Genomic DNA, 27,460 nt, shown 5'->3' with positions numbered 1-27,460 from the left:
TTTGCCACAATTGAGGTGGGCTACAGGTAAGGTTAGGGACAGGTTTCATGGTATGAGTAGGTTTAAGGATGGGATAAAGTGTAATGTCAACAGTGTAATTATAAAAGTAATTTCAGAAATTAATTGCAGATGTAGTTATATATGTGACTACATGCAATTGTTTTTACAGTGTTTTCAACTACTTACACACATTTTCAAAACATTGTGTTCAAAACTTTTACACACAAATTCAATAATTGCTCACACAAAATGCCTCACATCTCTTGCTAAATGAAGCACTGCATTCAAAATATCACAAACACATCTCAAAAGAAAACATTTGCAAACACCTTTGCCATAATATTAATTCCTGTTAGATTTGTGTGTGTTATGTGGAGAATTGTGTGTTGTGTTTGCCAAAAGGGTTTTATTAAATTGAGAGTCAAAGGCTGAGAATTAGTGTATGGTTTTGCAGATTTGGTGTGCTTCTGCTGTTTGTGTATCAGCTTTCAGAAATTGTGTGACAAGTAAATATTTTGTAAGCAGTTGAAAAACAAAACTGTAAAGGCATGTACACCGTTAAAAAAAAGAGTTGTAAATAAAGATTATTAGAGTACAATTTTCCCCCAAAAATAATATTTCAGTCTTTAAAATTTCATGTTTAATTCAATGTTGTTTTTCTTTGTAATTAATTGTGAACTTTACTATCAATTTCTGAGTGAAAATTGTTTGTACACCAGTTTTGTTTCAGTGTACAATGTAAAACATGTATGTACACAGTGTAATGAATGTGTTAAATGATTAATTTTAATGTAAGCACATAAACACCCAAAAATGATAATTCAGTCATAATTTATGTCGTTCCAAACCTGTATGAGTTTCTTTCTTCTGTTGAACACAACATTAGATATTTTGAAGAACCAAACATTTGTTGGTCCCCATTGATTTCCATAGTAGGGGGAAAATACTATGAAAGTCAATGGCTACTGTCAGCTGTTAGGTTACCAACATTCTTCAAAATATCTTCTTTTATGTTCAACAGAAGAAAGAAACTCACAGGTTTGACTTGAGGGTGAATAAATGTAAAATTTAAATATCCCTTTGATATAAATTGGGACCCTGCTGTTAATCAGATTTTTTAGCTTATTTAGGTACAGAACGTATTGGCACATTTGGGCTTGTAAGTGCTTGGTCTGTGAATTCCATTGTGGTGCAAAAATCCATCTGGGAAAAATGTAAAACCAAAGACCTACAAAACATAGATTCCGGGTGTAGACCTTTAGTACAATGACAGCTAGATCCATGTGACTTTTCTTCTCTTTGAATTTTTCAGAAGCGCAGTGGGGCTCCATCACCCCCTGCTCTTGTTCCTCCTGATGATCCCTTGTTCTCTTCCTTCTTATGGGCCCCTGAGCTCTTCCTCTTCCAAAATATCACTTTGACTGCTGCTTTATATCTTTCTGATCTTTCCCTTCTCTTTCACAAGGTTTCCTGCCCGATTTGTTTTCAAATGTATTTGTCTTTTTCTTTAAAATACTTTCCTCTCTCCATCCATCTCCTAAAAGCAGGCTAGAGGCATATTTAGGGGCCTAGCACCAAATGTTTGCACTAATTTTTATTTTTATTAAGGGTTCAAACACCAAATTGACAGAAACCATGAGTCAAGACCCCAAAATTAGTGTGATCCTCTCAAATCCCATCTACTCGTCAGGCACACACATTTATGCTAGGCACACACATTTGGTGCTAGGGGAAGTCGTGGCCTAATGGTTAGAGAGTTGGACTCGTAATCCAAAGGTTGCGGGTTCAAGTCTCCGGCCGGCAGGGATTGTAGGTGGGGGTAGTGAATGTCCAGTGCTCTCTCGACCCTCAATACCACGACTGAGGTGCCCTTGAGCAAAGCACCGAACCCCCAACTGCTCCCCGGGCGCCGCAGCATAAATGGCTGCCCACTGCTCCGGGTGTGTGTTCACGGTGTGTGTGTGTTCACTGCTGTGTGTGTGCATGTTGGATGGGTTAAATGCAGAGCACTAATTCCGAGTATATGTCACTTCACTGCACTGCACTTATACATCAATCCGACGCTGCGAAAAATGATTTTACAATGTTGTAAATAAAGATTATTGGATTTTGTTTTACGAGAAAATGCTATTTCAGCCTTTTTACATTTATTGAATGCGTTAATGCTGTTTCTTTGAAAATCATTTGCAGCTCTAACTATTGATACACAAAAGTTCATTAACATAACAGAACTTTGAGATTGTACCAAATTGGAGTTTTTCAATTTGGTATAAAGCATCCACACAAATCACAATGACAATGATGTGCAAACTGAAACCCGCGGTAAGGGAACACACCGTGTAAACAGGGGTCTGGGTCCAAACGCAGGTCTTTATTAACTAAAAGGCAGACAAAGTAGAAACCACAACGGAAACAAACACAGATATAAGAATCTGAAAACAGGCTCAAAACAGAAACAGGGATATGACACAAATACGGCAACTTAGTGCTTGCATCAGTCCACATATAAACAACTAATAATCCAGCCCAGAGAGGCGTGGGGAAGGAGTATAAATAGCCATCAGGATGGGCAACAGCTGTGTGTGTGTGAGTAGGTGCACAAGTGTGTGGAGTTAAGGTAAAGGAGTCCGGGAGGATGGGCGATGGCGACCTCTGGTGGTGAGAGGGAGAAACAGAGGGCCCGGACCCCTGACAGAACCCCTCCTCCAAGGAACGGCTTCCAGACATTCCACCAAATACCCCAAAGGTTTAGGAGGGAGGTGGAAAGGAGGTTGACCAGGGGGAGGGATGGCAGGCCAGGCCCATGTAGCAGAAGAAGGCCTGGAGACAGAAGTAGACAAGGGTGCCAGGATGGTACCGGGAGAGCAGGAGGTCAGGACGGATAGGGTGGGTTAAGCCAGGGAGGGTTGAGAGGCTCCGGGACTCTGGCAGATGGCCAGGGAGGGACAGGGCAAAGTTCAAGAGCTGGTGCTGCCGCCTCTGGGAAATAGTGAGCGGACACCACCGCCTCAGGTGCTTTGTGAGCGGACACCGCCATCTCGGGAGCTTTGTGTGCGGACACTGCCACTTCGGAGAAATCGTGAGCGGGCACTTCCACCCCGGGAACACAGTGAGCGGGCACCGCCGTCTCAGGAGGATCGCGAGCGGGCACCGCCGCCTCGGGAGCTTTGTGAGCGGACACCGCTGCCTCGCAGGAACTGTGAGCGGGAACCACTCCCTCGGGAGGATCGTGAACGGGCACCGCTGCCTCGAGAGGATCGTGAGCGGGCACTGCCGCCTCGGAAGGAATGTTAGCGGGCACCGCGGCCTCGGGAGGAACGTGAGCAGGCACCGCTGTCCCGGGAGAACCGTGAGCGAGCATCGCCGCCTCGGGAGGATCGTGAGCAGACACCGCCGTCAGAGGTCATGTCAGCCGTTCCCAGAACCTCATACCCATCCCTGGGCCGTCCAGGGCTGATACGCAGCATGCAGGACCCTCCACTGAGGTCGGTGAGCATGGCGTTGTCCGCTCACATTCCTTCCAAGGAATACATAATCATAAAAATCCACCCGCTCTTTTATTTAATCCCCATAAATCATAAGCATCCGTTCCTAGAATCTGTAAAATATGATGTCACATTTTGCAAGCCCCACCCACGACTGTTGACAGACACTGCCGTATTAGCAGAGACCCTGCCTTGAGTGAGCCGCACACAATCTGCCATGTCTATCTTCACGCTAGAGCATTTAAAAGCAGCATTCAAATAAGATTTGTCTTCTTATTAAAGCTACAGAAGTTATTGAATCAAGAGCAGTGAATGATTTTCTGCTTTTATTTTATTGTTTGAGTCATTAACAGCGCAGAGAGCAGTAAAGATACAAAATATTATGCTGCTGTCATTTGACGCAATAAGTTTAAACGCAATAAGACATGAAAGAGAAATAAGTTTAGTACTCACATGCCGTGTGACAGCTGCTTTCTGTGCGCGTACTTCGGATGTGTCCGCTCAGAAAACCCTAAATCAGATGTTTAAACTGAAATAGTCAAAGTCAAACAGATGTTTTTTTGCCAGAGTATCTGAGATACTAGCTGTAAAGGCACAGCTCTATTCTGGAAACGGAGCAGGGAGCAGCAGCTAATTTGCATTTAAAGAGACATGCACGAAAACCTGTTTCTGCTTCCACTCAAAATAGGCATTTTCAAACTGATATAATAAATGATCTATGGGGTATTTTGAGCTGAAACTTCACAGACACAGTCTGGGGAAACCAGAGACTTATATTACATCTTGTAAAAAGGGGCATAATAGCATGCCTTTTGAGATTTTGTCCTAACTTCATCCTCTCTTTCTCACTAATTCACGCTCTATAGAAACTACTGCAGCTGCAGAATTTCAACACGCTGATGGCGGTGGTCGGGGGTCTCAATAACAGCTCCATCTCTAGGCTGAAGGAGACACAGGCACACATCAGCAATGAAACTAATAAGGTACATACAACACCTGTCACCATACACATAAACATCAGACCCAACATGATTATTTCAGACAAGTACCATCTGAATATCTCTTTCAGATCTTTAACAGTTTGCTGGACCTGCTGACATCCTTTGGAAACTATAGTCAGTACCGTCGCCGATTCGCTGAATGCACTGGTTTCCGATTCCCAATCTTGGCTGTTAACCTCAAGGACTTGATAGCTGTTCATGTCGCTCTTGCGGACTGGACAGACCCACAGAAGACTCGAGTCAACTTGACTAAAACTCAGCAACTCTATGCCATCCTGCAGGAATTGGCTCTCGTGCAAAACAATCCTCCTAACATCGAGGCCAACACAGACTTGCTCAATCTACTTACAGTGAGTGAATGTGTTTTATGTATAGTCTTAATGTGATTAGGATAAAACTGACTGATCAAATGGGTGTCCATTTATAAAAACTCATATTATTGGCTAGTTTGAGAAAATATATTGATTTCCACCATAGAGTGCTGCAGTCAAAATATTTGTTTGTAGGCCACCCTGTAAGTCTCAATGATTTTCAGTTACACTTTATTTTAAGGTGTCCTTGTTACAGTGTAATTATACATGTAAGTACTGAGTAATATTAATTAACTACATGTACTTACTATATGGTTAGGGTTAGGATTAGGGTTTGGCATAGGATTATTTGCATGTAATCATGCATAATGTATTGTTATTACAATAGTATGTACATGTAACGTGTAACAGACACCTTAAAATAAAGTGTTACCAAATTTTTCCATTGGCTTTTGGATTACTGCAAATACTGGAAAATAAGATCTGTGACCAAAAAAAGTTCATGATTCTGACATGTTTTTAAGGCCAAAATACAATATGCAGAGGTTAAAAGCTAAACATAGGCTTTAAACAAACTACACCATGGTCGTGTATTCCAACTTTGTTTTTTTTGCCATAGCATTGCCATGGAACTAAATATTTTTTAGTCCTCAGAACGTGCACAACTCTACATAGAATCTCCTGAATAATTACAGTAATTGGTGCACTGGGTGAACATATCATGCAAATTTAATCAAAAGCTAACCATTTCAGAAACTACAGGGACAAACATGCATACAGCAACTACATTTTTGATGAGTCTCTAAACTTTGCTTTCATAGCCCATTTTTTTTTTTTTTTTAGTTTTTTTTTATGGAAGCTTGTTTCTGCCACTGAATGAAAAATTAGAATGGTAACTGTGACTTTTTTAGAATTGCATAATAAAAACTCACAATTGTCAGAATTTTGAGACGTAAACTCGCAATTCTGAGAAATTAAATTGTGACATAACTTGCAAATTGTGAGTTTATAACAGTATTTTACTTACTTGCTTATTTATTTATTTATCTACCTACCTGTGGTGGGAATGGGCTCCATAGTTTTTTCCTCTTTAAGGACTTGCCATTTAAATAAATAAAAAGTTATGATAAACACAAGCACACACAAAAAAATCATAGTGTATATATAGGATATAATGATAATAATGTATGAATTCTTCTTAACTAGTTGCTTATTAGCATGCATATTACTAGAATATTAGCCATTTATTAGTAATAATTAAGCACATATTAATGCCTTATTCTACATCCCTAACCCAATACCTAAACTTAACAACTACCTTACTAACTATTAATAAGCAGCAAATTAGGAATTTATTGAGGGAAAATTCGTAGTTAATAGTGAATAAGTGTTCCCCATTCTAAAGTGTTGACTTGAATCCTTATGTGTAGGTGTCACTGGATCAGTACCACACAGAAGAAGAGATTTATCAGCTCTCATTACAGAGGGAACCCAGAGCTGCAAAACCAGCGGTCAGTTTTCCAGCCAGTTATATTTGGTTAATTTTATATATTTATTAATGTTGGTTAATTTTATTGATTTATTCATGTTCATCAATCAGAAATGTAGATGTTTGGTCATAAAGAAATGTATAATTTACAGTAATGTACAGTAATAAGTCAACTCACAAGATTAGATTTAAATATATGTGAAATAATGTGACTTTATTTTTTTGATTGGTGGATCAGAACTCAACCTCCTCCTCCAGTCCAGCTCCTAAACAACCATCAATGATTGATGAGTGGGCAGCGTCAGTCAAGCCTAAAGCTGATCCTGCTATCATCAGCAAACATATCGAGAAGATGGTGGATGTAAGAGAAAAAAAAAAAACAATTTGTTTTGTCACTCTTTTGTGTCAAACACATTGCATCACTTGAGTTGAGCCTTTACTAAACCCCACTGGTCTTATTTACTGCTGCAAACTCAGTCCTCCTACTCCTTGATTAACCACACTGTATAAAAACAAAGTTTAAGGCAACCAGTTTCAGCAGATTTTTGAGTTTTCTCAACTTAATTTTGTAGGAGATTTTTGAGGTCTCTCAACTTTTTGTTGCATAAACTTAAAACAAGTTGAGAAAACTCAAAAATCTGCTGAAGCTGGTTGCCTTAAATGTTTAAGTTCTCTCAACTTTAGATTTTTTTACAGCACTGTAAAAAACATAAAAATAATAATAAGTTGAGCAAACTTAAAAAGCTTAAGGCAACCAGCTTCAGCAGATTTTTGAGTTTTCTCAACTTGTTGTTTTAAGTTTATGCAACAAGAAGTTGAGAGACCTCAAAAATCTGCTGAAGCTGGTTGCGTTAAGCTTTTTAAGTTTGCTCAACTTATTATTATTATTTTTTTTTTACAATGCATGCCGTTCTAGTAATTTGCTTGACAAAGAAATGTGTGATGGAAATTTCTATATTATCCATCAAACTCAGTCTCTGAAAAGTAGATTTTGCTTAGTGGACATTTGCACAGGACGTGTTCTTGTATTCTGTCTATGATATTTTGGCCGTAGCATTATGTCTCGCTGTTTTTTCAGCATCTCACAACCTGAGCACTGCTATTTTAAGATGCTTAGTCTTTGAAAAACACATCTTGAGACTCCAGTGTTACTCCTATGTTTGAACCAGGCCAAGTCTAGTTTTTAGTTGCCAATGTAGGATTTGTTAGTAATGGGGCTTAGTGCAGGGTCAAATGTATGTATTTGTTTACACTGACAGAAACTGTATATTATATAATTGAACTGGCTCAATATGGTCATTTACAGCTCCTTCCAGCATGTACGATGTATTGTTGGAGATACATTTTTTTATGTTTTCTTTTCATAGTCTGTGTTCAAGAATTTCGATTCAAACGGCGACGGCTTCATCTCACGTGAAGAGTTCGAGTGTATCAGGAATAACTTCCCTTATCTCAGCAAGTTTGGAGAACTCGATAAAAATCAGTAAGTGTATTGATGCCAAACGAGAAATGTTGTGGGCACATTTAAAATAGTTTATTTTTCCAACAATGCCATTTTATTTCAAAACTAGATGCATGTTTGCCTGGTAATGTGTGATCCTCATTCATTCAATTTTTATCTGTAACCATTTACAAAGTAAGCAAGTGCATGCTCAGATTTTAGAAGACGTGCAATGTATTCCACTAAGTCTACAACCAATAGGCAGATGTCATGAGTTACTGGGCCTTTTCCCTTGTGATGTTCATAAAGCACCTCTTCCATGGGAGTTGATTTGTTATGAAGTGCCCCACTAACTGTATGAAATATGCACATGAACTCAGTTTGCATTGTTTGGATCTTCTTGACTGTTTCTGAGTTGTCTGTTTTTCTCTCTCATTTCATGTTCTGTCTTTCTCCATTTATCAGGGATGGAAAGATCAGCAGAGAGGAGATGATAGATTACTTCATGAAGGCCAGTTCTTTGCTCAACTGTAAGATGGGCTTCATACACACCTTTATTGAGACCACGTATGTGAAACCCACCTTCTGCGAACACTGCGCTGGCTTTGTAAGTCTCATGCAAGCATATAGAAATAGATTCATAATGTTTTTGCATCTTGTGTTTTCTGAGAAGGACAGTTTTAGAAACTAGCTCTAGCCTGAACACATAGGCTTTGATCTGCTGGTTTATTTATAGCATAGTGTGGTGTGTAGCTGTGTATTATTTGTTGTACCCCAGTCCCTTCCATTGAGTGCATGTGGTACTTTCAGATCTACCTGCGTGTGTGTGTGTGTGTGTGTGTGTGTGTGTGTGGCCTCTGATGTTGTGTTTGTGCTCTCCCTTTCATCTATTGTTTACCTGCTGTGATTCTCTTTCTCTCTCTTGATCTTAGTCCTCTTCTCCGTACTATTTTCCACATCCTTTCTGCATCTGTCTTTTTTCCTCAAAAATAACTTATTTTCTTCTTTTTTTAAGATATGGGGTTTTTATAAACAAGGATACAAATGCAAAGGTAAGAGAGTGTTTGTGTGCGTTTGGTATGTTTGTAGTATATTATATATTAACTATAGAAAACATAGAATTTTGGTATAATATATTAAACCATAATGTTTTAGTAATGAGTTCCAGAAGCTGTAAATACTTTAGTGTGAAGGTGGACTGTATCAATATCGCATTGTAAGAAAATAAATCACAAAGTTAAATCTTGAGGAAGTGTTAGACAACAGTACAATTTCCTATGCACCAGAAGTCGCAGTGGCCTCTGAGGTTAAATGCGGAAATGATCGTGCATAGAGATCATTACAGTGCATGGGCACTGGAGCTTTCGAGCTTCATAAAGGATTCAAAAGGACTGTCGAATTATCATGAAAGCATCCTATATTACTTCTGAAGTCATGTGATGGCTTTGGGTGGGAAATAGACTTATATTTAAGCTGTTAACTCAAAAACCGCACCAATCAGATCAATGAATCAGTGAGCTGAACTCAAGAACCGAATCAGTCTGATTAGTGAATGAATCATTCAGACCAGTTATGTGAAGTGTATCAGATAATTCATTGAAATTATCCAACTCTAAACTCATGTGCCAAGGAGAACTAGGGTGGATGTCAAGGTTTGCAGTAAACAAATCAGTCAGTTGCTCACACAAAATGTTTAGATGACTTGGAGTATAGCACAAGTAATATGAACTGCTTTTATGATACATTTATGGTGCTTTTACATCTTTCTAAGATTAAAACCTCCCCTATCCCCCTTGAAGCTGTGTCAGATTCAAAGTTAAACCATATTTGAAGTATACTGTAAATGACATTATACGGTGTTAAGTGGTGACAAAAAGAGCTTGGCAAGGTATACCACATGGAGCAAAATACTCTCAATAAGTCACAGTTTATTTTTAATAAAAGGAAAGCCTGGCTAGGACGTAATCTGTGATGCTGTCTCAGCATTTCCATGTTTGTTTTTCGAGGAGACCTATACGTACTGTTTGTCTGAGTAAAAAGAGAAACATGGTCAAGATAGCTGGTGTTGAAATGAGTAAAGTGGGGAAAATAAAGGATCTGGAAGAAATGAGAAAAATCTTTTGCATCTTTTGTCACACTTGTAGAGATTTTAGGGCTTGTTGACGAATCACTCGAGTATGTAAAAAAGCTTTATTTTTTTAACTGCAATTAAATTAAATGTATTACAGTTTAAATTTATATTAAATGCAATTAATATACATCTATTTTATATTAAATGTAACTTGCTGAATTAGAGTGCCTTTTGACCCACTTAAGTAGGATTTAAGTACATCTTTATACTGTATGTCATTTCATAATTACTTCTATTGTCTTTGAAATATGGTTAAAGTACTGCTGAACATACTGACACAAGAATTTATGATAAACTAAAATATATTGTAATATAAAATAACTTGTATATCATGCATTTAAATATATCGGTAAATACACATTTGCAATGAAATTGCAATTAAGTACACTTTAAATGTAACAAAAAACACCACAGTTAAAATTATATGCAAGTGCTTTAGTATATTAGTAAACACGTTAAAATAAAACATGAGAAAGATTATTAAACATAATGATTTAAATGTGTACTTAAGTGTGAAACATCTTGAAAAGTGTCTCTTAAGTAAGTGGCCTTTTATTTTGTTTTCTGTTATCTTAAAATATACTTTTAAGATCTAAACTTTGAAATGCACTACAATTAAGCGCACTTCTTTTTCACAAGAGCTTGCTTACTGTCTTTTCACCTTTGTCCACCACCCTAAGTACTAACACTGCATCTCTCTCTCTCGTTCTCTCAGTATGTGGTGTGAACTGTCATAAAGCATGTCATGGACGCCTGACGGTCGAATGCCGTAAAAGAACGAAGAGCATCAGTCATGAGACACCACCATCACTGCAGTCCAGATCGTACAGCTTTCCTTTGCCCAGCAATGCCCCGTCTAACCTGCAGAACACAGGTACATCCTCACACACACACACACACACACACACACACACACACACACACACACACACATACATATACATCGCATAACTGCAGAACACAGGTACATCCTCTCACACACATCACATAACTGCAGAACCTGTGTTTACCTGACTGTCTGCCTATTTCTGCTTGTTCTTTGTTCTTCAGTCATCACAGAAGAGGATGTAGATGCAGCTGAACAGGGTGTTTTTGACTGTCACCTCTAAACTGGTAAACCAACATTCTGCATCACTACATAAATACATTTCTCAGAAAAATAAAACATTACACATTATATTGTATCTGCAGTTAAATCAATATTATCAACTGCAATAATAAAAAAGTAATATATTTAAAATCCATTTATTTCATACTAAGTATGGTTCAAATCTGTTAACATATTTACTGACAGATAACTTGAGACTTACTGATATAAGAATTATAAATACACTTTATTTGGCGTACTACTTGTGCACAATGCGCATTTCTTAATATTAAGTCTAAAATGTGTTTTAATGTCACTTTTGATAAGGATTGTACGATCTTTGAATAATATCGGTCTTTAAATGCAAGATATTTAAAGTGTACTTGGAATTGTTCCACTTTAGCACAAGCCAAATATACTAAGTATATCTTTAATTGTAGCACTACTTCGGCACAGTTTAAGTGCATTAAGCACAAAATTAGTTTTTCCAATTTAGCAGACTTTAAGTATACCAGTTTAGTACACTAAAAGTACAATTATAGGGCATTGTATTAAGTACATAAATATGAAAAAGTATTTGTAGTATACCTGGCATTAAATAAATGTATTTCAAATACATTTAAGTATATTTATTTTTCATTAGGGTGTACAGATTTTTGTCTGACTTCACAAATGATCAGCATGTCAACAAGGAGTCTTGTGTTGAGGCAAATTTCTTCCAATCACACCTAGCACAACAATGTTGAAGGAAGAAAAGCTCTGGATTTAGGGTTGAACTGTGGGATCACAGCCCGACACACACGGTGAGACATGGACATGCTGCTATCTGCTGGACTGAAGCTGCAACTGATCAACCAACTCTTCCCTGCCGAAGTCTGAATGTAATCTCATGCATATCTCAAAATCTCAAGCATATTTGTAGGATTTATCATTATGGTGTACATTGTTCCCAGGTTGCTTGAAATACCTTGTAATTTCAATTACATAAATAAAAAAAGGAAGAGAAGGAGGGATTTTCAGTGACTCTGTTCTGAGGTACAGAAAAGTTTTTTATTTTAAGTATTTTCACTGTAGTAATAAGATCTTTTTGTGAATGCAACTAAATTGGAGCTTAATGTCACCAAAGCAGTTGTGGCTGAATTTCAGTGTAAACTCCTGGTGGCATAGATCAGGTGTGTTTGCATCTAAAATATTATGCAATCAACTGTAATGTTCTTTAAGCCTTTGAATTTATTGAATCAAAATGGGAAAAAAATCCCAAACTTTTTTTTTTTTTTTCTTCAAATGAATGTATCTTTAGGGATGTTAACTGCAATAAAAGAAGTAGTTGATATTCCAGCTATAGCTGATGCATCTGTGTTGAATACTGTAAAAAAACACAAAACTAAAACACTGATCTATATATATATATAAATAAGTATTATTCACTCTCCTTTCACTCCACAAATATTATGTTTGAACAAGATTTTGAAATGAAACAATGAATTTCTGTAAAGCAATTCACACCATGACTGAAGATTCGCCGGCCAAAGTTTGTTTATTTGGTTGTTGTTGTTTTTTCCATCTGGCAAATGAGTAGACTACCCTGGAAAATAAGATATCAGCTTTTGGTCACATGTCCAGAGCCTTTACCAGCTGCATATTTGAGCATTAAACACTAACTGATAAAGAATCTGAGTTAATTGAAAGGGTCAGACACTCATGATGGTTTGGATGTAATCTAAATGATTAAATGGCTCCATGCACCAAAGGAGATTTTAATGATTTACAACACCTTTATTACAACATACTTTATTTTAAATTTATCGATATAAAAGCGTAAAAAGGAAAATGGCATCTTCATGGGGAAATGACATTACCTTGGCCTTTTGTGGAAGAATTAAATCTAATTATGATGATTATAAGTAGTTCTTGTGGTTCTGTGATGTTAAACATCCCTTTTAAAAAAAAAGAAATCTGGCTCTGTTGTTGTGAGATGCCAAAAACATCATCTGTTTCACAACACTAGGTTCATGTTTCAAATTTGAGAATATCCTTGTTCTCTCTCTTTTTTTAATGTAATGCATGTTGTTAAGATGTGATTTACTAAATTCTTCCAATGATCTGAGAAACTGTCCATGTTAGTCTGGGAAACCAGTTAGGCATGTAACACGTTTTGTATGCATATTAACTGATATGTTCTTTTCATATATCCTATGCTGTTTGTTGAATGTTTTTAACTAAAAGAGAAACAAAGATGTGTTTAGAGTGAGAATGTATTTTCCATTGAAGTAAATATGTGGTATTGCACACTGAAATATATTTGTTCTGTAATACAAAAGATTAGTTTTTTCTTGGTGATGATTGAATGTATTTTTCTCATGCAACCAACTTTTTAATGTGCAGGTCAGTTACAATAAATATTGATATAAAAAAATCTACATGAGCATGACTTAATTCAGTTTACACGGCTGTTTTGGGATTAAAAAATAGATGCATTTCTATTGCAATCAGAATCTAGCTGTGATATAGTCAGAAAAATAACTGACAGACGTCTTAGGCCATATAGTTGCACTATTATGATTTTCTTAAGTTGTAGCGCCCCCTATTGTTAGAAATGGATTCAATTTGACTGGTGTCCTCAAAATATACGGATAAATCTGTTATAGGCCTACCTTAATGTATTTGAAAACGTGACATTTTGTTCCTATGCAATTCACGTTGGTCACACTTCCCAGATGGGAAAATATGTCTGTTAGATTTACACCTAAATTGAAATTCATCAGCTTTTGCAAAACCATGCATGTCAGTGAATAGTGACATTGGCTCTGATAAAATGAAAACATTAATCAATAACATTTCCATTGCAATCGTTCAGCTTCAGTGGGTTTTGTGAGTCAAAAAATAGTTGATTTATTTATTCTGTGTTTTTTCACCGTGGTGCAGTCTCTTGAGAAACGGTTGAATGTTGCCTTCTGTCTTGACAGCAAAAGACCTCATGAGATATGGCTCAAATGGAAATGGCGCATCTTGAATATGCAGCTCCCCTCAGGTTTGTTTTCTCCGCACCAGGAAGGCATATTGTTGATGGCACACAATGGGGGATATTGTTCTCAATCCCTTTGCCAAAGGCTGAATTTCACCTGCTTTTCCAAAATCTCCTGCCTGTATAGCTTCAAACCCATGTCAGATTTTAAAGATAATTGACCTCTTTTTTTAGGAAAAAAAAAAATCCTTATACAAACAACTATTTCTTAAAGCTAAGTGAACTTAAAATCATCCAAATGAAGGTTAAATGTCTGTCTTTAATTGTTTGCATTCCTGAATCAATATGTTGAACATCAAAGTTGTAACCTTCCCAAAAACAGACTAAACAGAGAGTTTATTGAGTAAAATTACTTAAAAACTGAATAAATTCGCAAGATATATGTTTTTTTTTTTTTTTTACAAAATGAGCAGCTACTCTTCCTCAGCTCATTCCTCAGGGATTGTAGTGTGCTCATTCTGTACTTGGTGAACCATTTTTTTTTCTCACGAGGTGTGCTTTAGATCATTGTCCTGCTGGAGGAGTTTCATGGCATAGGCAGTCAGGTGCTGATTTAATATATGTTGTATTTGTATCCTATCAAAGCTGTCCAGGGACTTTGGAAGAAAAACAGCCATGCAACATCAAAGCAACACCATACTTCACAGTGAGGACGAGGCACTTTTCTGCATGACTGTCGTTTTTTTAGTTTTCTTTCTTTTCTTTTTCTTTTTTTCTTTTTTTTTGTGTATTTTATAGTGTATAACAAACTTCACCAGGACCACTACTGAGTGGCTGTACTAAGTGTTTATAAAATGTATTAATAATACTGTGAAAATGATACAGAAGGTTAAATTGGGGAATTGTTTTTATTCATGAGAAGAGAGTAGAATGAAAATAGAAGCAAATGAAGAAAAACAAAGAGCTGCCTTTTTAGAAATACTTAAAAATGACTAAATCTGCAGTTTAGAAGCATTAGGGACACGAGCATCTTGCGATCATGCACTTAAAATCTGCTAAATTGCAACAGTACCAATAATGTCCACTAGATGACCATATAAATCATTAAATCAGAGTCCCCTTTTTATTTAGTTTATTATCTCTGTGGCCTTAATCCACATCCACAACGAAGGTTAAACAAGTCAAGAAAGAAGCCTGAACCAGTATCACCTATCTGTGAACCCATCTTACTCAAGTGAAATATAAAAATAAACTCTATCAAGAATCAAATTGACTAGCTGGTTCCATAAGTGTTATTTTAGTATCATTTACATATGTATTGTACTTGTTTGGTTATACTTCATCGTAATTTTAGCTTTGCTTTATTAGCTTTACTTTGTTTTCAGTTTTAGTTTTAATAATTTTAGTACTTCTGTTTAAACATAGAAATGTTACCTTGGTAATTAACTGAAATAGGATTTTTAATGTAATATATGTTTAATTATATTTTAAATGATTTTGAAGAGCTCTGATTGTGGTTCCTTCATCTGCAAGGTTTCAGTAAGAAATGCATTCTGAATTAATTTACACAATTTATAAAAAATAAACACATCTTTCTGATATATCGGCTATTTTGAGCCAACAATAGAACCAATTTATATTTTCCTGTCTTTCAGTAATATTGTCATTTGGGAGTCAAACAAAAAGGCTTTGTGTGTGTGTGTGTGTGTGTGTGTGTGTATGTGTGTGTGTGTGTGTGTGTGTGTGTGTGTGTGTGTGTGTGTGGAGCACATCGACCAACCCCCACAAATCACTCCTCCCCTGCATCCGTGGTGTTGGGTTAGTATCAGGGAGGGTCACCCCACATTCTGCTGCCAGATGGCCAAGCCATAGGAGAGTCCTCTATCTGTAATATTGAATCTAATGGAGAGCCACTCCCAATCCTAGTCATTATATCACATCCTGAATGACTGTGTATGTGTGTGCTGACGTAGTCAGGAGTGTTTAGGCTTATGCACACACACATACTGTACATGCATTCACACACCCCTTCCCAATGGTGCAAGCACAAAAATGCTGAGAATTGGATATACACTTAAAAATGAAAGGTTGTTTATTGGAATTGATGGTTCCATGTAGAATCCATGGAATCTTTCCATTCCAAGTGAAAAAAAGATTCTTTAGATGATTGAAATTTTGTTCACACTAAGAAAACCAAAATGGAATTGCTGCGAAACTCCCTTATTTCTAGTCCATACAAATCTAGTCTCTCTAATCATCCCTATATTAGGCTAGAAAAAGGATTACTGTAGCTACAGTGAGGAGGAGGCTGAGGAGCCAGAGGGCAAGAGATATCCAAGAAAGAGGGTGAAGGAGAGAAAAGACAGGAGGGGGTGGAGAGCAGTAGCGTTGCGGGGCGGAGGAAGGGGCCGGCTTTAGTTTGATGTGAATGGGTATTAAAGACTGCATCCTAGAGGGGCAGAAAAAGACAGAGCAATTCAACCTGCCCCTGTAGAAACAGCAGGATGTGAGCTTCTTACAGCAAGCTGTCAACGGTGGATTGCATTTCTGCATTAATATATTTGGGTGAAGCAAAAAGCGAGCAGAGAGATCACAAAAATGCTGGCACGAGGAGAAGAGATGAAGGTGTTTAATGTAGCGCTGAGATGAAATCTGGAAGGTAAGATCAGTGGTTTTTTGACACAAGCTTGACCATACCGCCCATTTTGCTGTACACTGTAAAAATGATTTTTCGAAGATTACTGGAATACTATTTCAGTGTATAATTCAATGCCAACTTTGAATTTGAGCCATTTCTAAATTAAAATTGTTTCAACCCCATTTTTTTCAGTGCACAAGCCCATTCTGCGTTTGCATGTGCAGTTTGTGTGGAGGACACAAGTAACAGAGAGGCAGAGAAGAGGATGTGTCAACACAGTAAAGGGAAACACATTGTGAAGCAGAGGAAGTGATGTCTGAGGTTGAAACCGTGCTCTGCTAGCTTCACACGTCTGCACGTCATCGCTGGCTTGCATTCGCATACAGACCGACACACACACACACCGAGCCACAGCAGACCTTTGCTGAGGATGTGCACTTGATGAAGACAGACAGAGGACATGGAGACAAAGAATATGAGGGAATGAGCGAAGAAAACCCAATTTAAAAAGGGTAAGGATTTCTTTCGCATTTTATGGAATTTGTGTAGATTCATGAAAATGAGGATTGTGAAGTTTGCACAGATGATTTGCACTGAACTTATTTCCGCAAGCGCTGCTGCTTCTGCTGCTGGTGTTCAAGGTGGCAAGGGAAATGCAAGATGCACTGTAGTGTCTCTATCAATCTCTCTCTCATTTAGGATGGGGGAAGGGTTGCTCTCCAGGCTCTAGGGATACGTTGATAATAGATGAGAACAGAGGGAGTGGAATAAGAATAGGAAGAGCAGAGATATCTTACATAAGCATGCACAACAAAGGGTACGACTGCATGGCTTTTGACGGCAACACTTGACCCTGTGAAACTGATGGTAATGTGCGTGACTGCACAACGGTGTCTTGCACCTTGATGCATTTGTTTCGGCTGTGGGGTGATGATGTCTTTTCTCATCCTCTCAGTAACACATGCGCTTGTTGGGTTCATTTCATTGGTTTTGGCCTGAGGTGTGACTCTGGTGAAAGTCATTACTCAAACAATCTATGAGAGGCTGAACCTGCTTCAGATATATCAGAGTATATTAGGAAACACTACAATTGCATGCTCCTTAAAAAAAGGGAAAAAAGTACCATTTCGCTTTTTTTTAAGACTATGCTTAAAAGAATATACTTAAGCGTGAAAAGAGTGTGATGTTTTATGACACTTAATTCCTTGTTAAATGCAATTAGCTCACCGTATTTTTTGACCCACTTAAGTACATCTTTATATGCAGAATCATCGATTGTAGATATTCATAGATAACATTTACAGATACAAAAACATATTTTTATACGTTTGGGAAGATGCTGAAGCAATCAGTATGGACCTGCTTACAGCATCTAAAATGTAGTAAGTATTATGTACAAATATAGAAATGTAAAATATTTATATCATATAGACATTTTTACCGTTATATAAACATACAGTATTCATATAAATCTTTTAACCCTATCACCAAACCTAAACAAAAGTACTTATATAATAATATATAATTGTATCAAAATTTAACCTGGCAGAAAAATGTACAGTCACTATAATTTAAGTTACAGTATACCATCATGTAGATAATCTCTCATATCTCTAAACCAAACCCTAACCATTACATAAAATTATACAGTTTACAGAAAAATGTAACAGGCTGACAAGTGTGTAATTGCAATAATTTATAAAATTATCAAAAAAGTAGTACATGAGATGATGCGTGAATCAATCAATCAATCGATAATGATTAAAAACTACTGAAATATTATTTATGTCCAGGTTTTTAAGTGTAGTCTTGTTTTAAATGATGTGAATTCGAACAGTCATGTAAATGTAACATTTCACAGAATGTAACATTTAGAAAGAGATTGAAAACACACAATCATTGATATTAAATTCAGTAGAATCAACCGAATAATTCCATGAATTAAATATTCATAGATTAAATAAGAATAGGAGCGCCTGTAAGGTTTAGATGTTGTCAGTATGCCAGTATTGCTTTAGTGTCTGTGCAAACATACATAAATGTGCATGTGGTAGAACCACATTTCACATCAAATAAATACAAATACATGAAATTATTTTGCCATTGTATACTTAAACACAACATAGACTTATCTCTTCATGTATAAAAACATGAGACATACAGTATCATTTCTGATGAAATATAAGGATTTCTCAAGCAAAAGATAATGCAATAAAGAACAGCGCTCAAAATCAGTATGTGTATGTCTTAGCATTTCTGAGGTGCAAAGAGTCAAAAATCAATAAAAGTGCTGCGAGTGTCTGTGGGGAGCTCTGAGCTTAATGCCACGAACACCAACTGCTGTGTGAGAAAAAACTATCAAAGAAGAGCTAATAAATGCACAAAAATGTGCACCAATGTTGAAACTCAACAAAAATGTAATGATCAGTTTGGCAAAGATGAACAAGCTTCTTTGCACAGTGAGGTTAGGAGGATGAGGAGACTTCTTATAATGAATGAACTGGATGAATACATGAAAATACCATTTATCTTCCTCTGACCTGCTCTAACATGTAAGTGAAGCTAAATATAGAGTGTAATGTTAAAATGGCACACTTAAATATTAAATGCTTCGACCCAAATGATGGGAAGCTGTGTTGATGGAGATGCGTGTCCTAATGCTCTGTATACCCTTAGAGCTAGAGAGGGAGACGGATCCCATTATCACTAGATAGGCCATGAAAATATCCTACACTGTCTGGACAACATGATCTTATGAGTATTTGCATGTATTTTGTGTAAAATGTGATTCTGCCAAGCATACATTTACTTAAATGTACATTAAAATGCACACTATTGACATATTGACAGTGTCTAAAGTGGGAATCATTTACACATGAACTTTACATGAGTACAAAATGTTTACAAATCCTTAATATATAAATATTTAGCTCATGGATTTAAAGGAATGGTTCACCCAAAAATGAAAGTTTTCAGAGTCGTAGATGAGTTTGTTTCTTCATCAGGTTTGGAGAAATGTAGCATTGCATCAGTGTCTCAGCAATGGATGCTCTGCAGTGAATGGGTGCCGTCAGAATGAGAGTCCAAACAGCTGATAAAAACATCACAATAATCCACACCACTCCAGTCCATCAGTTAACGTCTCGAGAAGCGAAAAGCTGTGTGTTTGTGTCTTTATGCCAAAGTGACAGATCTATAGAATGAGCAGGTGTGTTTAATTTGGTAATTTGTGTGTTTCATTTCTACACTGAACAAAATTATAAATGCAACACTTTTGTTTTTGCCCCCATTTTTCATGAGCTGAACTAAAAGATCTAAGACTTTTTCTATGTACACAAAAGGCCTATTTCTCTCAAATATTGTTCACAAATCTGTCTAAATCTGTGTTAGTGAGTACTTCTCCTTTGCCGAGATAATCCATCCACTTCACATGTGCGGCATATCAAGATGCTGATTAGACAGCATGATTATTGCACAGGTGTGAAATGTGCAGTTTTATCACACAGCACAATTCCACAGATGTCGCAAGTTTTGAGAGAGCGTGCAAATGGCATGCTGACTGCAGGAATGTCCACCAGAGCTGTTGCCTGTGAATTGAATGTTCATTTCTCTACCATAAGCCGTCTCCAAAGGCGTTTCAGAGAATTTGGCAGTACATTCAACCGGCCTCACAACCGCAGACCACGTGTAACCACACCAGCCCAGGACCTCCACATCCAGCATCTTCACCTCCAAGATCGTCTGAGACCAGCCACCCGGACAGCTGCTGAAACAATCGGTTTTCATAACCAAAGAATTTCTGCACAAACTGTCAGAAACCGTCTCAGGGAAGCTCATCTGCATGCTCGTCGTCCTCATCGGGGTCTCGACCTGACTTCAGTCCGTCGTCGTAACCGACTTGAGTGGTCAAGTGCTCACATTCGATGTTGTCTGGCACTTTGGAGAGGTGTTCTCTTCACGGATGAATCCTGGTTTTCACTGTACATGGCAGATGCAGACAGCGTGTATGGCGTTGTGTGAGTGAGCGGTTTGCTGATGTTAACGTTGTGGATCGAGTGGCCCATGGTGGCGGTGGGGTTATGGTATGGGCAGGCGTATGTTATGGACAACGAACACAGGTGCATTTTATTGATGGCATTATGAATGCACAGAGATACCGTGACGAGATCCTGAGGCCCATTGTTGTGCCATTCATCCATGACCATCACCTCATGTTGCAGCATGATAATGCACGGCCCCATGTTGCAAGGATCTTTACACAATTCCTGGAAGCTGAAAACATCCCAGTTCTTGAATGGCCAGTATACTCACCAGACATGTCACCCATTGAGCATGTTTGGGATGCTCTGGATCGGCGTATACGACAGCGTGTTCCAGTTCCTGCCAATATCCAGCAACTTTGCACAGCCATTGAAGAGGAGTGGACCAACATTCCACAATCAACAACCTGATCAACTCTATGAGAAGGAGATGTGTTGCACTGCGTGAGGCAAATGGTGGTCACACCAGACTGGTTTTCAGACCCCCTCAATACAGTAAAACTGCACATTTTAGAGTGGCCTTTTATTGTGGCCAGCCTAAGGCACACCTGTGCAATAATCATGCTGTCTAATCAGCATCTTGATATGCCACACCTGTGAGGTGGATGGATTATCTGCTCACTAACACAGATTTAGACAGATTTGTGAACAATATTTGAGAGAAATAGGCCTTTTGTGTACATTGAAAAAAATGATAAACGCAACACTTTTGTTGTTGCCCCCATTTTTCATGAGCTGAACTCAAAGATCTAAGATTTTTCTGTGTATATTAACATTAGTTTTTACATTTGCACTGTAAACTCTTATTATATGGTTATTTTGGTGTCTGTGACAAAAAATAAGCATATATCAAGTGCTCGATTTGCTGTTTGTGCGGCTCTTGCAATTGGTTTGTGATATATCTTTGAAATGTTAGACTATTTGTTAATAATTACAGGAACCCAAGAGAAGCTGGGTTGTATTACATTGTTATACTAAGAATGTTTGGGTGCTGAGAAATGAATTTACATTTTAAAGGCATTGACTGAAGATAATCAGGAGACATTATACACAAAATGGAAAAGAAGGGAAAAAAAAAAGTGTGAACTGTGTTCTAACTCTTCTAATCATCACATAGCCTACATTGTAGTATACTGCCTTTATACCAATCACTAGCTGCCCTTTTTTATTAAGGTTACATTTTTGGCTGATGTGGCCGATGCATTTTGCAGAAGTAGCATTTTTCATTCAAATAGAGTGTGTTTAACAGCAACAGTGATATCTGCAGCTTATATCGCTTAACATGTCTGAAGACTCAACTGGCATCAATGCTCTCATCTTGCAGTATGTTATATGATGGCAGACATCACAATAAATGATAAAGGGTCAAGGAACCGTTAGAGCAAAAACGAACGCTCTCACACACAACTGTGGGCACTCACACACAAAGAGGACGTTTGTGCAGTTTCTGTTTAATTCTGTCTGGCCATCTGACAATTGCTTGATTGTTTGAGTTACGTTTTGGTCGGTCTGAGATCTGATAAGAGGCCTTTCAATAGTCTCCCAACATTTAAATACTGGCTGATTTGATTGGGCGTGCTGGATGCAGTAGTATCTCCTGCTGTGACTGAGGGGAGGCGTATATTTTACAGTAAAAAAGTCTGCAGTGCATCAAAACTAATTTCAAAATGCATTTATCATAGTTCTTTTTTTCTCCGTCTGATCACACAAAAGACTCCATCTGGCTGGTTTTAGTATGTTTAGGCTGTGATTTACTGAAGGTTGTAATTTGTTTGAGCAGTATAACAAATTGCATGCAAATTTTGTGGCCATATGGGTGATTTAAGAATACTTACGCAAACAGAACCATGTGCTAATAGACACAACAATGTTTAAAGGAGGCTTTTGCATGTGGCATTTGTATGTATATGCAGCTCACTTGCAGCCAAGCATGTGAGGGAGACATTTCAACACAATCTCATGGTGATTCATAACTGTTTTTACTTTTTGGCAAATTTATGACTAATTTGTTTTCATGCAATCTGCTTAATAGTTAGGGGTGAACTTTCATGCTTTTTTTTTATTTAAAAATGGCATGCTTTCCTATGAATCAAATCTAACAAATTAGTAAAACATCACTTCATAAAATAGTTGTTTTGTTCTGCCTTCCTTCTATTTCATCTAATTAATTACTCAATAACCTCTCCCCCCATTTTTCTTAAAAAAATCTGTAAGAAGTTTATTTTGTATAATCATAGACATTATAACCATGCAAGACCATGCATGGCAATAGGTGAGACTAACGTGCAAGCCGTGATCCCATTGACTATTAATTACATTTCATCATCCACATTTGGTTTTCAGAAAATCACTCTGGTCAAAGGCAACATTATTTATAATATTTAATAGATTAAAACATTTTAAATTTTGCCATAGCTTTCAAAAGTGCAACAGTGCTTCAATCCCACTCTCAATCACTTCCTCAACTGTCTTCTCATATAAAGGCAAAAAAGTCAAATTGATGGAACTCACTGACTTTAAATAGATTTAAGTAACTTTTAGTATCTTAATCTCGGACCTCATTATTCTTAGTCTTTTTTTGTTCACAGATACATTTAATGACCAATAATATCTCAATGACCAGCCCATAATTCAGTTCGGTTGAATATGGAAAATGTGTTTTCTTTCATACATAACAAAAATATTAAATAGATATTTACTGTGATCTGTGTTCTAACTATATAAGTTCTGTTTTTTGTTTTTGTTTTAAATGCATGATTGACGGATGTTTCTTAAATATTCATTTGCTGTGCTTACAAATGATATATGAATGCATCAAGTTATGAAACCTGAAACTAATGGTTTGATGGGCAAATCAAATGAGCTTAATATTAGAAGAACCGAGCCCAGGGCTCAGCTCACCCTGACTCATTATTATTAATTAGGTCATGAGAATAGACTCTCTAGGAAGGTCATATCAAGCAATGTCGGCATGGCCTAGTTGATATTAATAAGCTACACATGTGTAAATTCACACCTGATGCTTTATTTTCAGCAGATAAATGATTTGTACTTTTACAGTATTTGGCCTAACAGATGCAACTTACAAAAATTACAAAGATGTTTCCATACTAATATTAATATATGTAATTTCTTTAATAACTTACGATGACATACACTTGAAAAATGAAAGTTCCTTATTTGGCACCAATGCTTCTATGAAGAATCTTTAAAATTCATGGAATCTTTCCATTTCACAAAAGGTTCCTTATGTTGGCAAAAGCTCATTTAGATATTAAAATGTTCTTCACATTAAGAAAGTACTGTTCGCTGAACCCAGAATGGTTCTTCCATGGCATCGCTGCAAAACCCCTCATTTGGGTCCTTTATATTTTAAGAGTGTATATGTTTAGTTGAAATTGGAGGGAAAATAGTGCATTGGGAGGAGAATGTAAAGTAGGAAAAGGAGGGTGGTGAAAGGCTCTGAAGCAGGCGCAGAGACATCAGTATGGAAAGAGTGGACCGTGTGACCGAAGTATAATGGATGTAGTGATGGAGGGAAGGGTTCTCTCGATCTTTTTTTGTGAGTGTGTCTCGCTCTCTTTCATCAGAACAGTTGTTCTTCCTACCCACTTGGGCAAAAAGACCCATTTCTGTAGATATTTTAAACATAAATGCATACATTAATGAGTTCATGCTACAGACCGCTATTGTTTTTATATTAAACTAATTCCTAATTTAAAGTTTTGCATTTGTAGAAATCAAATAATTACAATAGCAGTTTGGAATAATGACATTTTTATATGTTTTTGAAAGAAGTCTCTTGTGCTCACCAAGGCTGCATTTATTTGATTAAAAATATAGTGAAAACAGTAAAATTGTGAAATATTCTTACATGTTAAAGTATCTGTTTTCTTTGTGAATTTTCAGCATCATTACTCCAGTCTTCAGTGTCACATGATCTTCAGAAATCATTCTGATTTGCCACTCTATTGCCACTATTTTTGATGCACAATTTGTAATAAATGTTCTTACTATCAATGTTGAAAACGGTAATACATTTTTTTTCAGGATTCTTTGAAATTTAAAAGAACAGCATTTTTTTTTAAAAATGGAAATTTCTTGTAACATTATAAATGTCTTTACTGTCACATTTTAATGCATGCTTACCGAATAAAACTATTGATTTCTTTTAATCTTTCTTACCACCAACTTTTGAATGGAAAACATTAGGCAAAAACAACATTGATGATAATAATAACTGTTTCTTTAAAAGCAAATCAGCATATTAGAATGATTTCTGAAGGATGTGACGCTGAAGACTGGAGTAATGATGATGAAAATTCAGTTTTGAACATTTTACAATATATTTACATAGATAATGGTTCATTTAAATTGTAATAATATTTATTGATTTATTTATTTATCTTACTGTATTTTTGCTCATATAAATGCAGCCTTGGTGGGCAGAAGTGACTTCTTTCAAAAATATTAAAAACTCCTAATTATTCCAAACTTTTGACTTGTCGTGTACTTTATTTTTCATGAATAAAGTGATCCCTGAATGATTACTCCAAAGGGGGAATTTTGTAATAATAAACCCATATACACACAAGTTGTTAATAATGCATATACGTATATACATGGACCTATAGATAGAGGAAGTCACCTGAACTCACACATAGAAAACATCCAAACTATAGTTGCATAAGGAATAAAATATTCTTATTTGAATTACCAAGCTTAATTCCCTTTGTGTTGTTTTGTCATGTAAGTTCCTCTTCCTCTTCATGTGTCATACAAACACACAACTCATAAAACACCTGCCGTTTCAAACAGGTTCAACAGCTCTAAAAAAAGTGTCTTTAAACTTCTCCAATATGAGGTCTGCTTGTGTCTCCTATCTGTGTCTGTGAACATTTTTCACATGAAATCATGCAACGTTGGCCTGACTGTTTCATTTCACCCTCATGAACCGAACTGTGAACTTCCTGCTTGATGTTTTGTTCTTGTTCTAAAATTGCATTGGAGGTGGAGCAAAAGCCTATGGCTTTTTAAACATATCCTAAATATGGTCTGATGGTTTGTTTATGAATAACCATCCTTAAACATGTCCTTACATGTTTATGGTTCTTTACTACATTTCTCATGGACACATTTATTTTGCGCTCTGCTATTTTAGTCGAGCAGCCGTTTTTTGACACTGAACATAAAGTGGCAATTATTTTTTATTTAGTGTTCGGTGTCATATGCTAAAAATAGTGTCGCTTCTAGCACTGGGGTGACCTTGCACTAGTACCACATTAGGGGAACGCCAATTTTTACTTGGGCTGCTCTCTAAGCGCAGAGAAATGAGATAGAGACATAACTAATGCACAATTCAGGACGCTTGTGAAAAAGAAGTTACTGAATGTGCACTTGTAATGTAGTTCAAATCTTATAAGTACATTTACAAAAAAAGCTACTTGCAGGTAGTATAATATGAATTACTTTGTTTCCACTTAAGTGCACTTTTAAAAAGCAACATCAAATGAAATGTTATACTTTAAAGTGCATTTTAAATAATTATGGTTTAGTAATCTTAATCTTTTGTGCACTTGTTTTGATTTGTTGACTGCATACTAAAGCACATGTAAAGTACTTTTGAACTTTAGTGGGTTATTTGACATTACATTTAAAAGCCTTTTTTTTTTAAATGTACTGAATTGCACCATCATCATTACAAGTGTGTAATTACAAATATATTTAAATGTGTAACATACTTGTTTCAATATAAATGACATTAAAGTATATTTTAGTTTATAGTAAGTGCTTATCATAACATTCAGTAGAACTTTAATCATATTTAAAGGACGATAGAAGTAATTTTGAAATTACATAGAAGATATACTTAAGTCCTACTTAGGTAGGTTCAGCTTATTGCATTTAATATAAATTTAAACTATAACAAATTTTCATTTAATTGCAATCAACTTGCATTTAAGTGTCCAAAAACATTGCATTCAGTTCACACTTAAGTATGTTCTTTTAAAGTGTATTATTCATAATAATTTATTCTTGTTTTCATAAAGACAAAGTTGGCTTCCATAAACCAGCTACAAATGTTTTAATGCTCAGGATCTTGTTATGTTTAAAGTGGTGAAATTATTCTCTTTTGACATTTTAAAGTGAAATCCTTCAAAAGCACTGCCTGTAAATATTGATTTTATTTTACTCACTGCTATATCAGTTGTTTATAAATATCGATATGTGCTAAATAATTCAAAGAGCTTTTTCAGTATAATATCAACTTGCAGTGACAGACTGACATGATGTTTTGCTGGAGGAGGATGTAAAACACGATAAGAAGAAGAACCAAGAAGATTTTAACTTTATCATTTGATGTAAATTCAGTTATTCTTTTGTCTTGTGGAAGATCTCTCTTTTTAAGGGAACTGTATTCTAGATATAAGTGACACTCGTAAACTAAATCCAATCCCTAATGATCACAGGAGATTCATTTGAGACGTGTGTGATAACTGCAATCTATCTTGGTTGACCACTTGTGATTGTATCACACAAGACGTGTTAATGGTGTAAACAGGGCCTTAGTCTAGCATTTGTATTTTTTTGTATGCAAAGTAAGCACATACATTGTTCTAATTCTATTGACAAAAATTAGGGAGAATAATTTAGCTCTGCATGAGAGCATATCTATTGAATCTATTGTGCACAATCTACTTCTACAAAGTAGAGAGAAACTACACATTGAACCAAACGGAAGTTAACCTTGTTCTATCAGGCCGTGCAGGATGGCATGACAGTTTTATCCTCCCAGCATACATAAAGGTCAGCCGACATCACATCATTTCCTGTCAAACAGGAAGCAGACCCTATAATAAGGGTGACAGTCA

At 36.6% G+C, this 27,460-nt stretch overlaps 2 protein-coding genes across 6 annotated transcripts in view; both read left to right on the top strand.

Moving 5' to 3' along the window:
• The window catches only part of LOC306873364 (RAS guanyl-releasing protein 2-like), a 31,784-nt gene extending 18,430 nt beyond the window's left edge, over window positions 1–13,354 (top strand). For 3 of the 5 annotated variants that reach the window (XM_079422606.1, XM_079422603.1, XM_079422604.1), the window contains exons 8-17: window positions 4,352–4,468; window positions 4,555–4,836; window positions 6,228–6,308; window positions 6,525–6,647; window positions 7,654–7,769; window positions 8,193–8,334; window positions 8,743–8,779; window positions 10,574–10,732; window positions 10,909–10,971; window positions 11,589–13,354. In XM_079422606.1, coding sequence (XP_079278732.1) covers window positions 4,352–4,468; window positions 4,555–4,836; window positions 6,228–6,308; window positions 6,525–6,647; window positions 7,654–7,769; window positions 8,193–8,334; window positions 8,743–8,779; window positions 10,574–10,732; window positions 10,909–10,967 — 1,116 coding nt within the window. In that variant the 3' untranslated portion in view covers window positions 10,968–10,971; window positions 11,589–13,354. The remainder of the gene's footprint in view (window positions 1–4,351; window positions 4,469–4,554; window positions 4,837–6,227; window positions 6,309–6,524; window positions 6,648–7,653; window positions 7,770–8,192; window positions 8,335–8,742; window positions 8,780–10,573; window positions 10,733–10,908; window positions 10,972–11,588) is intronic. The other 2 variants (XM_079422605.1, XM_079422607.1) reach the window with 1 other exon arrangement.
• A 3,594-nt stretch (window positions 13,355–16,948) lies between these two features.
• LOC306874508 (signal-induced proliferation-associated protein 1-like) overlaps window positions 16,949–27,460 on the top strand; it is a 57,505-nt gene continuing 46,993 nt past the window's right edge. Inside the window, exon 1 of the mRNA XM_079424618.1 lies at window positions 16,949–17,060. The gene's annotated coding sequence lies outside the window, so the exon portion shown is untranslated. The remainder of the gene's footprint in view (window positions 17,061–27,460) is intronic.

Source organism: Barbus barbus (assembly GCF_936440315.1).
Source record: "Barbus barbus genome assembly, chromosome: 1".
NCBI lineage: Eukaryota > Metazoa > Chordata > Actinopteri > Cypriniformes > Cyprinidae > Barbus > Barbus barbus.
This window is presented reverse-complemented; position numbering and strand designations above follow the sequence as displayed.